This window comes from Daktulosphaira vitifoliae, unplaced genomic scaffold (assembly GCF_025091365.1).
Source record: "Daktulosphaira vitifoliae isolate Bord-2020 unplaced genomic scaffold, ASM2509136v1 Scaffold_3, whole genome shotgun sequence".
Classification (NCBI taxonomy): Eukaryota; Metazoa; Arthropoda; class Insecta; order Hemiptera; family Phylloxeridae; genus Daktulosphaira; species Daktulosphaira vitifoliae.
In genome coordinates, this window is record NW_026099574.1 from 43,711,899 (window position 1) to 43,729,804 (window position 17,906).

The window sequence follows — 17,906 nt, forward strand, 5'->3', positions numbered from 1 at the left end:
TTTTTTTTTTTTTATACTCAATTATTGTTGCTAATATCCAATTTAAATTTTACAAATGTAATTTTTAAATTCATTTTAACTAATTATTTTAACCTATATAATAAAAATATTTATAAAGAACAAAGTCCTAGAAATTAAGCACGTATATTTAAATTTCTTCATGACTAAACATATAATGACTTTAAAGTAGTCAAAATTAAAGTAAAGTTAACGATTTTGTTTACAGTTAATATTACACAAATTAAAAACAACATAAAATTATGTATAAAAATTTAAAACAGAAATTCCTATTTTAAAAATTATGATTTATAGCAAGCTATATGAAAAAATAAATAATTGTGGTCACAACAAAAAAAGAAAAATGAAAAAATTGTTTTCTTAACATAAATTTTTAAATTACTAATTAAAAAATTAAAAAATGTTCATTCAATTTTAAAGTAATCATACCTTTTATAGATGTTTCTAAGGGCAACGAAGTACATGACTGCAAATCATGCTCTCTAAATTCATTAACTAATGTGATATTTTTATTAGAATCTTGTTCAAATTTACCTTCAGTGGTTAAATTAAACATACCTTTTAAAAGAGGCTCATTTTTAGTAGATAAAAGGCAACACTGAGAAACAGTGTGCATATAATTTATTAATTTTGAATTTGAATTATGAGGCTCGTCCAAAGATTTTGTATTTAAAATAAGATTTTCTATTGAGACGTCAGTTTGTGTTTCACAACTTAACGAATTAAACAACGACATTTCTGTTTGTGTCTCAGACACATTATACATAAGTTTATTATTTGTCTGAGTGAGTTTGTCAGAGGTTAATAGAGACGTCTGAACTGCTATATCTTCTACTTCCTTAATCCGTGACTCTAAAATATTTATTTCTGTAACGGATTTTATTGGAGCGAATATTTCTTCAGCCATTGTATTAGTTTGTGATCCACAATCTACTGAGATGACTAAATAAAATAAAAATCAATGATAACTTAAATCAAAATTAGAATAACACGTAAGAATTAATCATAAATAGAGGAAATAAATTTAGCAAACATTCAAATGTGCATAGAATTACCTTTGGATTTTTTTCTTAAGCCAAATTTCTTCTTGGCAATTCTCATTATTCGTCCAAAAATTTTAGCCATTTTGTACTAAAAATTATTGATTATTACTTTACTTAATTAACTCGTAACTGATTTTTGTATGAAAATCATCATCATTTATAAATATATACATAGTTGCTATGAAAAATATTTTCAAACCAGAAATACTAGTACAATTTCTATATGATAAACTTTTTGATTTTTAAATAATATTCCAAAAATTCTCAAAAATTAATATCAGATTAATAACTATTAGTGAAATTTATACTGATATATAATATTATCATAATATGAAATTGTACTCTTATGTTGTTTTTATTATATTTAGTATAAATGAATTGTTTGATAAAACAAAATTATTGAAAAGTATTTATTGATTAACCTTTCATAAAAAAATTTTCAAAAATATCATATATTTTAGCTTAAACTTTATTTTTTAAAAAAAGTGTAAGTTTATAATTATTGAATAATATTTTTCCTACTTATAATATACGTAAATATCACCCAAACTGCATAAAAAAATATATTAAAAACATTTTAAGCTTACTTGAGACCTACTAGCAAGATACCTTATAGTAACACTAATTATGATATCCACACTATCAATTTGTAACTTGAAATTTTAAAACTAAAAAATTTGTATACTACAGTAAAACCAAACTATTTTGATATATTATTCATAATTTTTGACTATAAATTGAATAATAGAGGCCGTTTTTTGTTTTTAAGGGAGATTTGAATGAAATTACTAAAAACACGTTGATGGACCAGTAAAATTTTTTTTTAAAAATCTCAAACCTTCACAAAATGTTTATTTTAATGTATATATAATAAAGTTAAAATGGTTTTCATTAAAATTTCAAAAATGACATTTTTTGATCCATCTTAGTGAGCATATATAATATTTCTTCTTGTAATTTTTTTTCACGTAACGTAATATGTTTTATAATTTTTTTAAAAAATAGTCGATTGATATTATAATAATACGTAGATGTAAAAATTTTGTTATTTTTAATTTGATATATCCATAATGACTCTACCAACTATATTGTGGTATCACAAATTTACGTACAGATTGTTTTAGAAGAAATATTTATAAGGTTATGTACAACGAGTACATATATAAAGTGGGAAATCAAAAAAATTAAGTGATCTAAAAAATGGAATATTATTTTAATAAATAAAATTGATAACGATTGTACGAATTTAACCATCCTAGTTCAATTTTTAAGTGGATTACCTGTGTGGTCAATACAAATAAAAACTCCCTTGCAAAAGTCTCATATTTGATACTTAAACTGTGATAATGAATCACTATAATTTCAATTTTAAATTATTATTATATTTATACTTGTGGAACGGTATAACATTGTCGGTAACGCTGCAGTGTTTAACGCGCACTGCCTCGGGATCGAAACTCGGTCACGGGCGGCTTCATTTGAGAGATCAGTTTGGTAATTGGAGTCACCATCCCACTTTCCGGCGACGGACTAACCACGAGTACGGATTATAAATTATTAAGAATCTCTTTCTTTAAAGGACTCTTTATGACTCTTAATGGGCTGATAATGCGAAAAAAAAATGTATATTAATAAATTTTCAAGCAATACTTTGTTTTTCTATATACTTCATCTTCTCATCAAATCCTCGAAATCACAACCCGAAAAAAATTATATTTTAACATTTTATTCAATAAATATATAGTAAAATAAAGTTTAACTTAGAAAAAAGATATTAGAAAAGTTAGATGTTTAATAAAATGTATAAATTTTTAATCAATTAAGAGACTTAAAAATTCAATATAAAATCTGATTAAAAGAAGGGTTTAAGATGGACCACAAAACTTTTCAAAAAATATTTTGTTGTTAATTATGAACAAATGGTTCACAATGGATCTTACAATTTTTCTTAGTGATTATAAATCTATAACTATATTTTTTCTATCACCACTCTTTTTGATATTTTTGATATTTTTGCTAATTAGTTGATTACTATAGAATATACTATATGGAATATAGCTATGAATATTATAGAATATAAAATCAAATATTTATTCATAAAAATAGTATATTTTTGAAAACATCAGTGATTTTCACAATCTAGGCAAGCCCAACGGTCTAATTTTTTACAAATTATAGTATAATATAAGATTTCTTTTAATGTATATTTAAAATATATATAAGTGTCAATATATCCGGAACATTTTCAAAAATTCAGGTGAAAAAGTAAATTTTTTGTGAAAAACTTGTCATTTTGAAATCCCACCTCGTGGACAAGTAAAGGGTCAAAATTTCCAAAATACACCAAATAGTGGGTAAAAATCTGAGATATCAATAAAAAATGGTTTGTTGATTTATTCATTTTCAAAAAATTCATAACACTAAAAAAAAAAAATTTTGGAAAATTACTGATTTTTAATTTTTTTTGCGTTTCTCTCATTTACATGGCCTCGTTTATCATTTCTAGATATTTTTTATAAGAGTCATTTGATTAAGATCAAACAATCAGTTTACTATATATTATATAAAATCAAAATCATGTAATATTTATTTAAATTAAACTATAATATATATTTTATTAGAATAAAATTGTACTTGTGGAGAGGGGATAAGGATACTTCCACGGCCTTTCTGCAGTCGTAAAAGGTGACTAACGAGATTGTGTTAATTTGACAGGCGCTGTAAAATTTTTTCAAAAAGTATGAGGAATCCTGAATAGAACTTAGACGGATTGTCCAAAATGGGATGTTCGCGGAACAATTGATGAGAAGAAAGAAAGTAGTTCGAGACGAAAAATGCCTAAAGAATAAAGTGTTTGATGCATGCCTGGCATCTTATGTGGTAAATGTTTTACCAGTCATGTGTACATGCTTACCCAGCATCAACTGGTAGAAATAATAAAGAGGTGAGTAGATCAGCTCTTGAAGTTATTAAGAATATTAAGATATTAAGAAGAAATAGGAGCAAGACAGAGTACATAAAACAAGTTTGACAAAGGAAAACACGTGGTAAATGAAATGAGGAGATCAGTAACAATAAGCAAGGACATGATAAGAGGGTGGAAAGTTTTAAGTATTTAGGATCAATTGTGCAAAAGAACGGTGGTATTGACACAGATTTAATTGTGGGTGGGTGTAGTGGAGAGAAGCGTCTAGTGATTATGCGATAAGAGAATACCAATGAGGCTGAAAAGTAATTTCCATAAGACTTTAGTGAGACCAGCTATGATATATAGTTCAGAGTGTTGGGATTAACAGCTAATATAACAGAATTGGGATAGTTATAAATTATAAATAAATGTAAATAATAATAATTAATAAAACAAATTTTCATTATACAATTAAAACAAGTTAACAAGTATGTTTAGGCTGAAGATATTTTATTGATATAAAAATTAATAATAATGTAAAAGATATTATGATGTCATTTTAATTAAATGTTCACATCATTCAAAATTATTTAATATAAATATATCAAATAATTTTTATATTATGGCTTTGCTATTCAGTGACAGCAACAACTTGTATAATATTATTTATGTCAAAATAGATAACACTTCACATTGAAGCTAATTTATGAATACAATGCAATACATTAAACATAGTTTATTATAATGTATTAATATTTTTTTAATTAAGTCTCGATACTCTAAACAGAACAATATATATATATATATATATATATATATATAAAATAATGTTATCTATCTTAATTCAACTATTCTAACATTCATGAGTTATTTACTATTTCAGTTATGAAATTGTAATTATAATTTATCATAAGCCATTGATAGCTAGAATTTTTTTTAAAAATTATAATAGCCCCTTTCTTTTAATTTACTTTATGAAATGGTATTAAAAGCTGCAAAAATTCTCCCTGGAAATATTTATAACTAACCCATAAAATCATTTTTAATTTTATTTTTGTAAAATGAGGTACATACCTCTCTTTCCAATATGACTATACTGTTTGATGTTAACTATAGGCATGACACAATTCCGCGCCGCTTTGTAGTACACGGTGATCCGCGCTATTTTTATCAGCCGTCGCTCTATTGTGGGCATTTGGTAGTTTGACTATCACCGCGTGTCATACGCCTTGGTGCAAAAGACAATAAGTGCAGCGCATCTGACGACATCCCGCTGCAAATGATACGTTGAGTCTTATCCCCGTTGTCAACAAGACAACGTCGAGGATTTACGCCACTGTCTCTGGATGTGTCACACAACCGGGCTCGACGAACCGATCTGCACCGTCTCCATCAACGCTGCTAACCATTTGATGGCCAAGGATCATGACGGACTCTGCGTCGCTGACACGAGCAAAAGTACCGTAATATTACGCGAAGACTTAAATTAATTATGTTCGACTTTTCGGTTCTTTTTAAAATAATATGTTGTTGCACATCATTAATAAATGGACCACGAGTTTCAAACATCAAAGCCAGTGTTGACTACATTAAATAATTGACGAACAAATTGATGTAAAACATTAAAACATGAAAAATGGTAATAATATATTTTGTTTAATTTCTCCATATATACATAGAAGACAGTCATAGACACAATTCTTTTTAACATAAAGTATGTACTATAAATTTTAATTTAACATAAGTTTGAAGTTCGCTTTATTTCTAGAAAATGTTTAAAGAGTTAGTAAATGTTAACTTTTCATGCTAAAGTAGCTATTTTATCATACCAAATAAAATGTAAATAGCGTTGTTTATTTATAAAGTTTTTTTTTTTTAATCATTCATTTTTCATTTTCCTGTAGATAGGGGCTAAGAATACTTCCACGGCGCCTCTGCCAGTCGTAAGAGGCGACTAATGAGGTTGCGTCAGGTCGGCAGCCGACGTAAAAATTATTGTCAAAAAATTATGAGGAAACCTGAATAAAACGTAGGCGAATTGTCCCATCTCGGATGTACGCGGGGACAACAGAAAGTAGTTAAAAACGAAGGCCTAAGGAATAGTGTTTGATACCAGCCGGACAACTTGTGCGGTAGCTGTTTCACCAGTCATGTGTACAGGTCTACCCAACTCTCGTAGTGTGAACGGTGTAGGGACATCACCACTTAACTCTAGACTGAACTCGTGTATGAGGATAGATACAAAGTAAGAAAAGGTACTTGGAATGTTGGAATATTAACTGGTAGAAGTATTAAAGAGTAGAAAAGTTGACATTTGTTGTGTACAGAAAACTAAGTGGAAAGGAGAGAAATCTAGGGAAGTAAGTGAGGGTTATAAAGTAAAATACTCAGGTAAGTCTAGTACAAAGAATAGTGTAGGGATAATAATGGATAAGGAGATGAAAAATAAAGTAGTAGAAGTAGTTAGGAAAAGTGATAGGATTATAATCGTGAAATTGATTTTCGAGGAAAAAGTGCTTAATGTAATAAGTGCCTATGGACCACAAGTATAATGTGATGAAATAGACAATGAAGTGTTTTGGAGAGAGATGGATGAGGTGTTGCAAGGGGTACCTGGCAATGAGGATTCAGTGATAGGTGAAGATATGAATGGACATGTAGGTAATGAGAGGAGAGGATATTAAAGAGTACATGGAGGGTATGGTTTTAGTGGGAAGAATGAGGCTGGAGAAAGAATCCTTGATTTCGCTGTGTCGTATGATCTTGCTGTGGTTAATACTTATTTTAGAAAGTGGGAAGAACATTATATAACTTATAAGAGTGGAAGGAATAGATAACAGATTGATTATTTTATGTGGAAGAGAGTGTAAAGCAAGTAAAGGATTGTAAAGTTATAACAGGTGAGAGTGTAACTACACAGCATAGACTGATGGTAATGGATTTTTGGTGTACCGGAAAAAGAATATACAAAAATAGAAGGAACACGGGAGAAAAATCGAAAATCCGTAGGTAGAAATTGAAAGGAGAAAAGGAAAAAGAGTTTGTCAACATGGTAAAAGAGAGGACAGTGTGAAAGTCGAAACAGACATAAATGAGGTGTGGAATAGATTTGCTAGTTGTGTTAAGAATATTGCAAAGGAGATTGTTGGTGAGAGTAGGAGTAGAATGCAAGGAAACAAGGAAATCTGGTAGTGGGATGAGGACGTTAAAAAAATCATAGAAAGTAAGAAAAAGCAATTCGAAGTATGTCAGAAGAGCAAAAAGAGAGAAGATTAAATGGTGTATAAACTCTTGTGCAAAGAAACCAAGTGTGAAATAAGTAAGACAAAGTTAAAGAGGTATGATGAGTTGTATGATATGCCTAAGGTGGTTGAAGGAATTTTTAAATAAAATCTTATTAGAAGGAAAATTTCCGAATGAATGGAGTAATAGTATTTTGGTCCCGATATTTAAAGGTAAAGGTGAAATACAGGAGTGTAAAAATTTTAGAGGCATAAAGCCTATAGGTCATAGTATGAAAATTTGGGAAAAAGGAAATAGTTAAGAGAATAAGAAATGAGACATCGGTATCTAAAGACCAGTTTGGATTTATGCCTGGTAAGTCAACAATGGAGCTATTATTTTGTGTGAGGCAACTAATAGAAATGTTTAGGGAAAAAAAGAAAAAGCTTTGTATGGTATTTATAGATTTGGAGAAAGCGTATGATAGAGTACCGAGAGAGATTCTAAGGTGGGCATTAATGAGAAAAGGAGTCCCAAAAAAGTACATTAATATAATTGAGGATATGTAAGATGGCACTTGTACTAGGATAAAAAGTGTGGGAGGAGTAACAGAAAGTTTTTGGGTAGAAGTAATTAGTAGGTAGATTTAATTAGTGATAAAGAGGTATCAATGAAAAAGAATAAAGCAGTAGGACCAGATGAAGTGCTAATAGAGGTATGGAAAATATTAGGCGGTGTTGGCATGAGGTGGTTGAAGGAACTTTTAAATAAAATCTTATTAGAAGGGAAAATACCAAATGAATGGTGGAAATTATAGAGTCATAAAGTTTATGAATCATAGTATGATAATTTTGGAAAAGGTAATAGATAAGAGAATAAGAAATGAGACATCGGTATCTTAAAACCAGTTTGGTTTTATGTCAACAATGGAGCCATTATTTTATGTGAGGCAACTAATAGAAAAGTTTAGGGAAAAGAAAAAAAAGCTGTGTATGGTATTTATAGATTTGGAGAAAGCGTATGACAGAGTACCGATATATATTGTTAATATATATATATGACATTAGGTGATGACGTGATTGGAGAGGTGGAGAGTTTTAAGTATTTAGGCTTAGTTGTGCAAAAGTGTGGTGGTACTGATGAGAATGTAAGACATAGGATTAAGTGCGGGTGGTTGAAGTAGAGAGAATCATCTGGTGTCTTATGCGATATAAGAATTCCAATGAGGCTGAAAAGTAAATTCTACAAGACTGTAGTGAGACCAGCTATAATGTATGTTTGAGAGTGTTGGGTGGTTGATAAGAAAGTAGAGCGGAGAATGAGTGTAGCAGAGATGAGAATACTTAGATGAATAAATGGAGTGACTAGAGAAGATAGGATAAGAAATGAGCATATAAGATGGAGTATAGATATAGCGTCAATTGTGGTTAAGATAAGAGAAAATAGACTTAGATGGTTTGGTCATATTATGAGAAAGAAGAATCGGAAGCTGTAAGAATAGTTATAGAAATGAATGTTGAAGGAATAAAAGGTAGAGGAAGACCAAAAAAGAGATGGAAGGATGCTATTGAATGTGAGCGTAGAGAATGTGGGAGATCGTGTCAAGTGGAAGTTTAGGATAAAAGTGGCCGACACCAAGTAGTTGGGATTAAGGAGAGGAAGAAGAAGAAGAAGAAGATTCATTTATTTTTCAACAAATTGGAGCGTTGTTAAGTAAAAAAACGATAGCACAGTGGTATCACGGCACATTATGTACGTAGCATAGTTGGGACAAGTATAGATTTAATCTGGCAGTGATTAAAATCACTATCATTAGAAACGCTTCGATGCGAATCTGTAGATAATGTTTAATTTTAACAAATTAATGGATTATTCCAGAAGCTACATGATCTCCTATTTCCTCATTTATATTCTGATTAGTAGTTCTTTGATTTAAAAATATATATATATATATACTAATTCTAGTTATTAAAGTTAGTATGAAAATGATATTCAATAATTTAATATTGTAATTTATACGGAGAAATAAAAAAAATAATAAAGTATTTGTATATTGTTTCACTTATACGTGTATAAAAATTTAAATGGTTTAATGCAATATTTTTCAATAAAAACTGTTTTTTTACTTATGAATAAATACACTGGATTACATGGAATGAGGCGTCATATGGGGGGGTCAAGGTGGGCAACCGAACCACATACTTTATAAACAACCCCAATTGGCCTGCAAAATTAATGCACCAATTTTTTATACAACAATTCAAATTTTAAAACATTGTATTATTATGGTTATATAGGCAATAAACAAATATTCTGGTAACAATTAATTAAGTAAACAATAAATATATCATATCGTACGATTGATGATATTCGTACTGGATGCTATTAAAATAGTAAGTATTATTATAATTTATATTTACCACTTATGTTGATTGTCATTCATAATGTACGGAAAAATTAAAAAAAGAATAATTTAATCAAGTAGGTATATCAATTTCATAATATTAAATAATGTTAAACATAATGTTAAAAAAAACCAGCACAGTGGTGACGTAGCATAGTTGGATCAAGTATAATGATAATACTACGATCATATAATCTAAATGATTTTATTATCAATAAGGTAAAAAAAGGAACATATATTGTTACTTTAGATGGTATTATTTGTACTGCAATAATTTTGGTTATTAGTATTAATAACTTACATAATTTAAAATAATGTAACGTTTAATTAATATTTTTTTTGTTAACAATAAAAAAATTCAAAATTTTATCAAATAAATTACAGTAATCTACTTTTATATTTTAAGTTTATTATTATAATAATACTTCTAGCCCAAGTAAACCTTAAATACAAAGTTTTTTCATTAATCTACAGTACCTCTGTTAATTTGTATTTTTCATGACCTCAAAACTAATTATTAAAGAAAAACAATCTGTCAAATAGAAAAACATTTTAATTATACAAATTTATGTTAAACAAACATAATGAATATTATTATTTTTTAATTATATAATGAAAACAGTAAACAATTTAATTAAACACAATTTAAGTAAATTAATTGACTACTGAACAAAAAAATATAATATATAAGAAAATATCAATAATTTTAACGATTACGTAATATGTCTAGAATTGTTTTTGAAGATATTAAAAAGTTACGGGGGCTAAGTCTTAAATTAATTTTGCATTTATATTCATTATTCTCCAGTTTACGCAAATTTTTTTTATGAGCGTTTGATAATTTGAAATCTAAATGAAAAAAAATTGTTAATTTTACAACAGATAAACTAATAATTTCGTAGGTACCTAATATGATGCATTTAACTGCCAAAGGCGCGTGTTTCATATAAAACGTTTCCAATCTACGCAGTTCAGAAGATGTTACAGAAACCGATTCTTCCCAATCAATTAAATTAATAATATAAAATTGATTTCTATCCACACTATTTTCAATATCAATACAAACTCCTCTATACCATCTACCATCACCTAAAATAAAGTGTTAGAGATATTAACAGAAAAATAATGTAAAATGTTTTTTTTTGTGTGTAACATATATCTATTAAAGACACTGTTTGATTGTTATGAGTTATGATGCACTCATATGAAAAAAAAGGTACTAATTAATTCTTTGGGTTCATATATAAATATCTACCATACATCCGTATGAAGTTTATTAATCTACTTATTATTTTATTAATTATAATTGTTGATTACTATATTTAACGGCACAAAGCTCATCATGTCGCGGTTTAAAATTACACTCTTGTGTCTGTTTATAATATGCATTCATTTTTTTCTCCATAGATCGTATCATTTTTTCATCTTTCACTTTAGTCATGCAAAAATAATCTTCTTGACAGTACAACACTCTCATGCTATATACATAATTATCACTTAATTTTAATTGTGGAATATTTTCCAGTGTATATATGTGTAGTCCATTGTCGACCTTTGCACCTTGCGGTTTGTCCCCAACAACTTTATTCTATTAGACAAAAAAAAAAAATAGTGTTATTACTATCAATTATTTATTATTATGACTTTAATTATCTAAATCCTCTCTGAAAAAGTATTCTGGATAATAAAAGAGTAACATTAAGAACAAAAGTATTCATTATTAATTAAATAAGAAAAAATTTAATATATGATTTCTAATTACTAAGTATCTTTTATTGCGATCCACTTTAACATTTGACAAATCATACGCCACATTAACTAAAATATAAATAAAAAGAAATGTTTTAGCTATTGTTTTAATATAATTTTAATTATTGTTAACTTTTACATACAACTATTTGTAATATCATCAAATATAACAATAAGAATATTTATAAATAATTAATGCCTAGAAATTTAGCGTGTCTATTTAATACGTCGCATCAGCTAAAATATAAAATGAAAAAGTTATTTTACATATTAAATTCCTAATACTTCTTTTTTCAAATTTTTATATAAAAGTCTATTATTTATTTTTTTTTTAATACTCAATTATATTTACTAATGTCCAATTGTAACTTTACAAATATAATTTATTGATTCATTTTAATCATTTTTAACTTTTATATACAACATTTTTATTTATATGATAGACTATAACAATACCCACATGGCAATTTCAATATATTAATATTGTCAAAATATTCTTACAAAATACTTTTTAAAATATTTTGAATAAAATATTGTGACAATAATTCATAAACATAATAAAAATATATTCTATTGAAATATTTTCATAATATGCTCACAATATAATTTTTTAAATATTTGTTTATGTATATTTTGATAATATATTAAAGAGAATAAATACAGTATATTACACCGAAAATATTTCTACAATGTGCTTAAAAAATATTTTTTTAAATATTTGCTTATAAATATTATGAAAATATATTAATTAAAATAAATATAGAATATTTAACTTGAAATATTTGTTGAATATATTATCAATATAATTTTTTTAATATTATAAATATATATCTTGTTGGCCAACTGAAGTAACTTAAGAGACACAAGCCATCCTCTTTTCTCCCTTTAGTTACATCTTTGGATGATATTGGTATCTTGTTATATAATACTTATGTATTATATATACATATTCCTAAATCTTTAATAAGTAAACAGCCATTTTCTCTAATTAGTATCAATTTTAATTAACCTAATTCAATTAAGCTAAGTAAGTCAAGGACAGTAAAAAAAACCTTGTTGCTATTATTTGCAGGCCTATCGAGTTAAAATTTTTTTAGTTTTATCAGCGCAATTATATCTTATTATTGTCCTGTGAAACTAAAAATCCTAAAAAGTTTTTTTATTATAGTTAGAATATATTTCTATATTATCAACAATAATAGTCAGTTTCTAACTTACAAGGAGAAATCATGGTGATGGGATCGCCGATTTTCAAAAAAATTATATGAATCTAATCTAAATTGAATATAAAATTGTATTTACTTTGAATTTTTTTAAACAAGAAAAATTACTTAACAGACAAATAACCATTTGAACTACCTTAAATAGTCTTTTTTATCCTATTTCTTTCGAAGCAACCTGTGGGTCAATGGGTCACGTACGGGTCTAAAGCGCTAGAAGTACAGGGTTCAAATCCCGCATAGTGATCTATTTTTTGCATTTTTTAATATATTTATAAAACATTTTAAAAATATTGTCACAATATATTTTTTATAATATTTTAGAAATATACCTTTAAAATATTGTGAGAATGTAATATTCGCTGCCAAAGTATATTCTGAGAACATTGTGAGAATATTTCAATATATTCTGGTTATATTCTAGAAATATTTTAATATCAAAAATAAATATTTTAGGAATATTCTAGAAATATTTCATTGCTATGTGGGTAGGTATATTTGTAAACAATAAATTCCTAAAATTTTTCCTTAAATTTATTCGTGACAAAACATATAATGACTATTAATTTGTAAAAATTCCTATTTTAAAAATGATGATTTATAACGAACTAAATAATTTATGAAAAAAATTAATAATTTTTTTCTTTATATAAATGTCTGAATTATTAATTAAAAATTTAATAAATTTTCATTCAATTTTAATGTTAAGATACCTTCCATAGATGCTTCTAAAGGCAACGAAGTACATGACTGCAAATCATGCTTTTTAAATTCTTCAACAACTCTAGCATTATTACAAGAATCCTGTTCAAATTTATGTTTAGTGGTTAAGTGTCCTTTTGTGACATACCTTTCAAACATTTCATGGCTGTCATTAGTTGTTGTAGGAATAACTCCATCCTCAACGAAATTATTTACTAAAAAAATTACTAAAAATAATAAATTGTTGTCTTATTTGTAAATCAAACATACCTTTTAATGATGATTCCTTTATAGAGTTTATAGGTTCATTTATAGTATCTAAGATACAACACTGAGAACCAGTGTGTATATAATTTTTTAACTTTGGAATTGATTTTAGGGGCTCATAAAATAATTTTGTATTTAAAATAATATTTTCTAATGACACCTCTGTTTGTGTTTCACAATTTAATGAATTAAGTAATTCTGTTTGCGTTTCAGACACATCAAACATTAGTTCCGTATTAGTCTGAGTAAGTTTCTCAGATGTTAATAAAGATGCCTGAACTGTAATGTCTTCAACTTCCTTAATTTGTGACTCTAAATCATGTGTTTCTGGAAGAGAATTTGATTGAATGTTTATATCTTCTATCAATTTATTTGTTTGTGATCCACAATCTACAGAGGTGACTAAATAAAATATAAATCAGAATAAAAATATGATAACGTAAATAAAAATTATAATGACTATAACACATAAGAATTAATCATAAATAGAGAAAATAAATTTAGCAAACGTACAAATGTGGATAGAATTACCTTTACATTTTTTTCTTAGCCCAAGTTTCTTCTTGGCAATTTTCATTATTCTTCCAAAAATGTTAGCCATTTTGCACTAAAAATTATTGATTATTGCTTTACTAAATTAACTCGTAATTAATTTTTGTGTGAAAATCATCATCATTAATAAAGATATACATGGTTACTATGAAAAGTTTTTTAAACCAGAAATACTGCAAAAATTGTTATATAATAAATTTTTGGTTTTTGAATAATATTCCTGAAAATTTTCAAAAATTAATATGAGATTTTTTTTTCAAATAAGTGCTTTACCATAAAAGCAATTACAACATTAAATTTTTTTTAATTTTTCCCTAAAAATTACAATACTGCATTTTTATAATAAATATTTACGCTTTTAGAATAATTCACCAATTTCTTAATATTGCAGTAACCTTTTAGCTTCTATGCAAAGAAATATCACTCATTCCCCGTAAATGGAAGAAATCTCCAAAAAAATTACAAATTTAAAAATTGCTAATTTTCTACATTTTTTTTACATATAACTGCTACAACTTTTTAAAAATGACCAAATCAATATAATTTTTTTTTAATGGATTCTTGATGTCTTTACCTATTAGATAATTGAAAAATGTATGGATCAATACAATTTTTTATGTGAAGTAGAATTTATATACATGTTTTATTCGACATACTTTTTTTTTAAATTGGACCATTTCTCTATATACGGGGAGGGGTCAAATCTAAAAAATGTATATAGAAAGTAGAACTTTTTCAAATAAACTTTTGAAATTGATCCGGAAAGTCTGACACTTTTATATATATCTTAAATTAAAGCTAATGTAATATACTTCATTATGGAAAAAAAGTTTCGGACTTTATATTGTATTCACGGTGAAAACAGACATCTTAATTAATAAAAAAAACCCAGCACAGGAGGGTCACGGCACAGTAGTGACGTGGCATAGTTGGATCAAGTATAATGATATCTGACAGTAATTACAATCACTATAAAAAAAAATGCAAATCTTTAGATAGTGTTTAATTTTAAAAAATTGGTGGATTATTCCAAAAGCTACATGATCTGCTATTTCCTTATTTGTATCCTGATTGAGATAAAGTATGTCGACTGAAAGAGGAATATAAATATTATTTTTCATAAAAAAATTGAATTCTTCCATACACTTTTCAATAAATAGTGTATAAAGTTAAAAATGTAAAAAATAAAATCGAGAATTTTCATACAATAATAGCATTCGGAAGTCATTTTCTATATAAAGACAAAATAAAGTCCGAAATTATTGTTTTCCATAATAAAGTATATTATTTTATCTTAAATTTAAGATATATATATAGAAATGTCAGAGTTTTCGGTACACTTTCAAAATTTAAGTTGAAAAATTAAATTTTTTTTTGAAAAAGTTGTCATTTTGAATCCCACTCTGTAAAAGGTTAGATTAATAAAAAAAATATACCAAATGATAGGTAAAGACATCATGCATCAATAACAAATATTTATATTGATTTGGTCATTTTTAAAAAGTTATGGCAGTTTTAAGTAAAAAATTTTTTAAAAAATTAGCGATTTTACTCTATTTAAGAAAACATTTTTATAACATGGCTTTTATTATTTCATTGGGCTTAGCCCGACTTCCCCTTTACTTTTTATATTTTGAAATTATTTACATTTGCTTTATAAATGTGATATAAAATGCACGATTCATAAGGTTTTATAAAATTTAATTTATACATTATTTATATGGCAAATAACTAGTATCAAATGTTATAAAATTTAAAACAATATTTGTGTTAAATAAAAACCTTGATTATTATTATTTATATTAAAAATTAAATTAAATATGATACCTACCAACTAAAATGTAACACAGCTCACAAGTTCAGTCCCAATAGGTTAAACACAAAATGAATAACGCTTTACAGTCAACATTTGTCACAGCCCTAGCTATACATACGCATTAGGAGAACGTGAAAATTTAAATAAGGGATTCTTTTCATATATTTCTAACAGTGAATTCCTTTGTGTTACATTTTGTGACTTCATCAATAAACATTACTGAAAAAATTGCAATTTCTACTAATAGAGCGAACTAGATAATACTGTTAGGCATTCTCGTTAAATATTTTATTCGACACGCACATGTTATCACCAATATATTCATTAATGGTAAACTTGAGTTATTACAGCAATAGAGCAAGGTCACTTTAAACAGCCGTTATTACTCTTATATTAAGATAAATCGTAAATAATTCGAAACATCCGCAATAGGCGCAAGACAGCCAACTTCAAGATGACCTAAATGTATATTTTTCATTATACATTACTGGACACTGATTTTTATGAGATGGTCATTGTGTGCTTTTGCATTTATTCAATGTATATACATTAATTCTTTTAGCATGCATGTTTAATTTAAATTAAGGCCCATTTTGTAAATGTATACAAGTTTTTTTGCAACTTTTTGGCTACATTCTTTAGGACAACTTAATTATTCTTAATTAAATATTATATTATCTCTTTTAAAATAATTTAACATTTTTATGGTGCATACATTGCTTACGATGTATTCGGGCTCTTCAAAACCTTTTTATATGTTTCATAACAAACATTCCTTAGAATACTGTTGACGGGCATTTAGGGTCAACCCCTAAATAACGACGAACCAATACAAAATCAAATTTTTTTTTCTTATTTTTCATTCTAATTCACATAAAATCTATATTTTATTTCTTATTAAAATCTTAATATGACAAACTTTTGTTTTCTAAACAATATTCCGGAAAATTCTCAAAAATTGATTTGAACAATTTTTATCATGTCCGTATTTGGTCTATTTTAAACCACTCTTTCAATCAGTTTCTTCGTTGAATTAGTATGAATAACATGCCAAGCACTACTCTATTTGTCTCTACATTTTATTGTTAAAATTATGAAGATAATCAAAAGATTGGGTAATGTAGGTATAATTTATTTTTTGACTAGTTTTTTTATAAATGAAAATAATAAAAAAGATATATATATATAACAACAAAAATAATAAGAACATTTAGTAAACACTTTAAGTGGTAAGTATAGCTCCTGCTTCGAACCAGTAATTGTTGCTCTGAAGATGAACTCTGCAACGAATTATATACATTAGGATAACCCTCAAAAATGTAATGTATTTTTTTACGCTACCCTTAATTTTTGTTAAATGATCATAAAAATAAGCTGTGCAAAATGTGGGACGGATCCGTTAATGTCAAACCGTGTCTCGGACCTCTTAAGTTCAATTGATGAGGCAATCTTAATAAACTTTATATATTTATATGTATATAAAGCTTTAATAATGGAAAGCTGTAAGAACAGTTATAGAAATGAATGTTGAAGGAAGAAAAGGTAAAGGAAGACCAAAAAAGAGATGGAGAGATGTAATTAAATACGATACGAGGACGACTGATGTGATTGTGTCAAGTGGAAGTTTAGGATTAGGTTGACCGACCCCAAGTAGTTGGGATTAAGGCGAAGACACAGAAGAAAAAAGATGAACTAATCTATAATTATAACTTTTTTTGTTTAACTTACAATAATGAATGTAAAACTCACGTAAATGAAATTTTATAAGAAATTCGAAAATAATAATAATAGAGAAAAAATATTAATTTCTCAATGAATAGCTTACAAAATCACTACAAAAAAAAACCTTGTTTTTACTATTTTTAAAATTCTAAAAGTTTAATTTTTTATGCCAAGTGTGATAATTATAATAATTTTTTTAAAAGCATTGTATAATCATATAAGAATAGTATATGAATTTGTCTATCATAGTAACTCACTATTCATGTGATTAGATATCCTCAAG

General features: G+C 26.7%; 1 protein-coding gene across 1 annotated transcript; it reads right to left on the reverse strand.

Moving 5' to 3' along the window:
- Nucleotides 1-10,254: 10,254 nt before the first annotated feature.
- LOC126901027 (uncharacterized) lies at nucleotides 10,255-16,162 on the reverse strand. Its single transcript, XM_050677151.1, has 8 exons — nucleotides 15,917-16,162; nucleotides 14,065-14,140; nucleotides 13,537-13,935; nucleotides 13,278-13,481; nucleotides 11,358-11,413; nucleotides 10,913-11,183; nucleotides 10,502-10,684; nucleotides 10,255-10,444 (listed from the first exon to the last, which is right to left on the reverse strand). The coding sequence occupies exons 2-8, from the start codon at nucleotides 14,132-14,134 to the stop codon at nucleotides 10,302-10,304; spliced, it is 1,326 nt and encodes a 441-aa protein (XP_050533108.1). The 5' UTR covers nucleotides 14,135-14,140; nucleotides 15,917-16,162; the 3' UTR covers nucleotides 10,255-10,301.
- Between the last annotated feature and the right edge of the window lie 1,744 nt (nucleotides 16,163-17,906).

Excerpts from the sequence above, each read along its gene's own strand:
- LOC126901027 (XM_050677151.1), bottom strand. The coding sequence starts at position 14,134 with ATGGCTAACATTTTTGGAAGAATAATGAAAATTGCCAAGAAGAAACTT. Across the intron at positions 13,482-13,536 it reads AAAGGAATCATCATTAAAAG|TAAATAATTTCGTTGAGGAT; the intron begins GTATGTTTGATT and ends TAATTTTTTTAG. Across the intron at positions 10,445-10,501 it reads AGTTAAATGCATCATATTAG|ATTTCAAATTATCAAACGCT; the intron begins GTACCTACGAAA and ends TTTTTCATTTAG.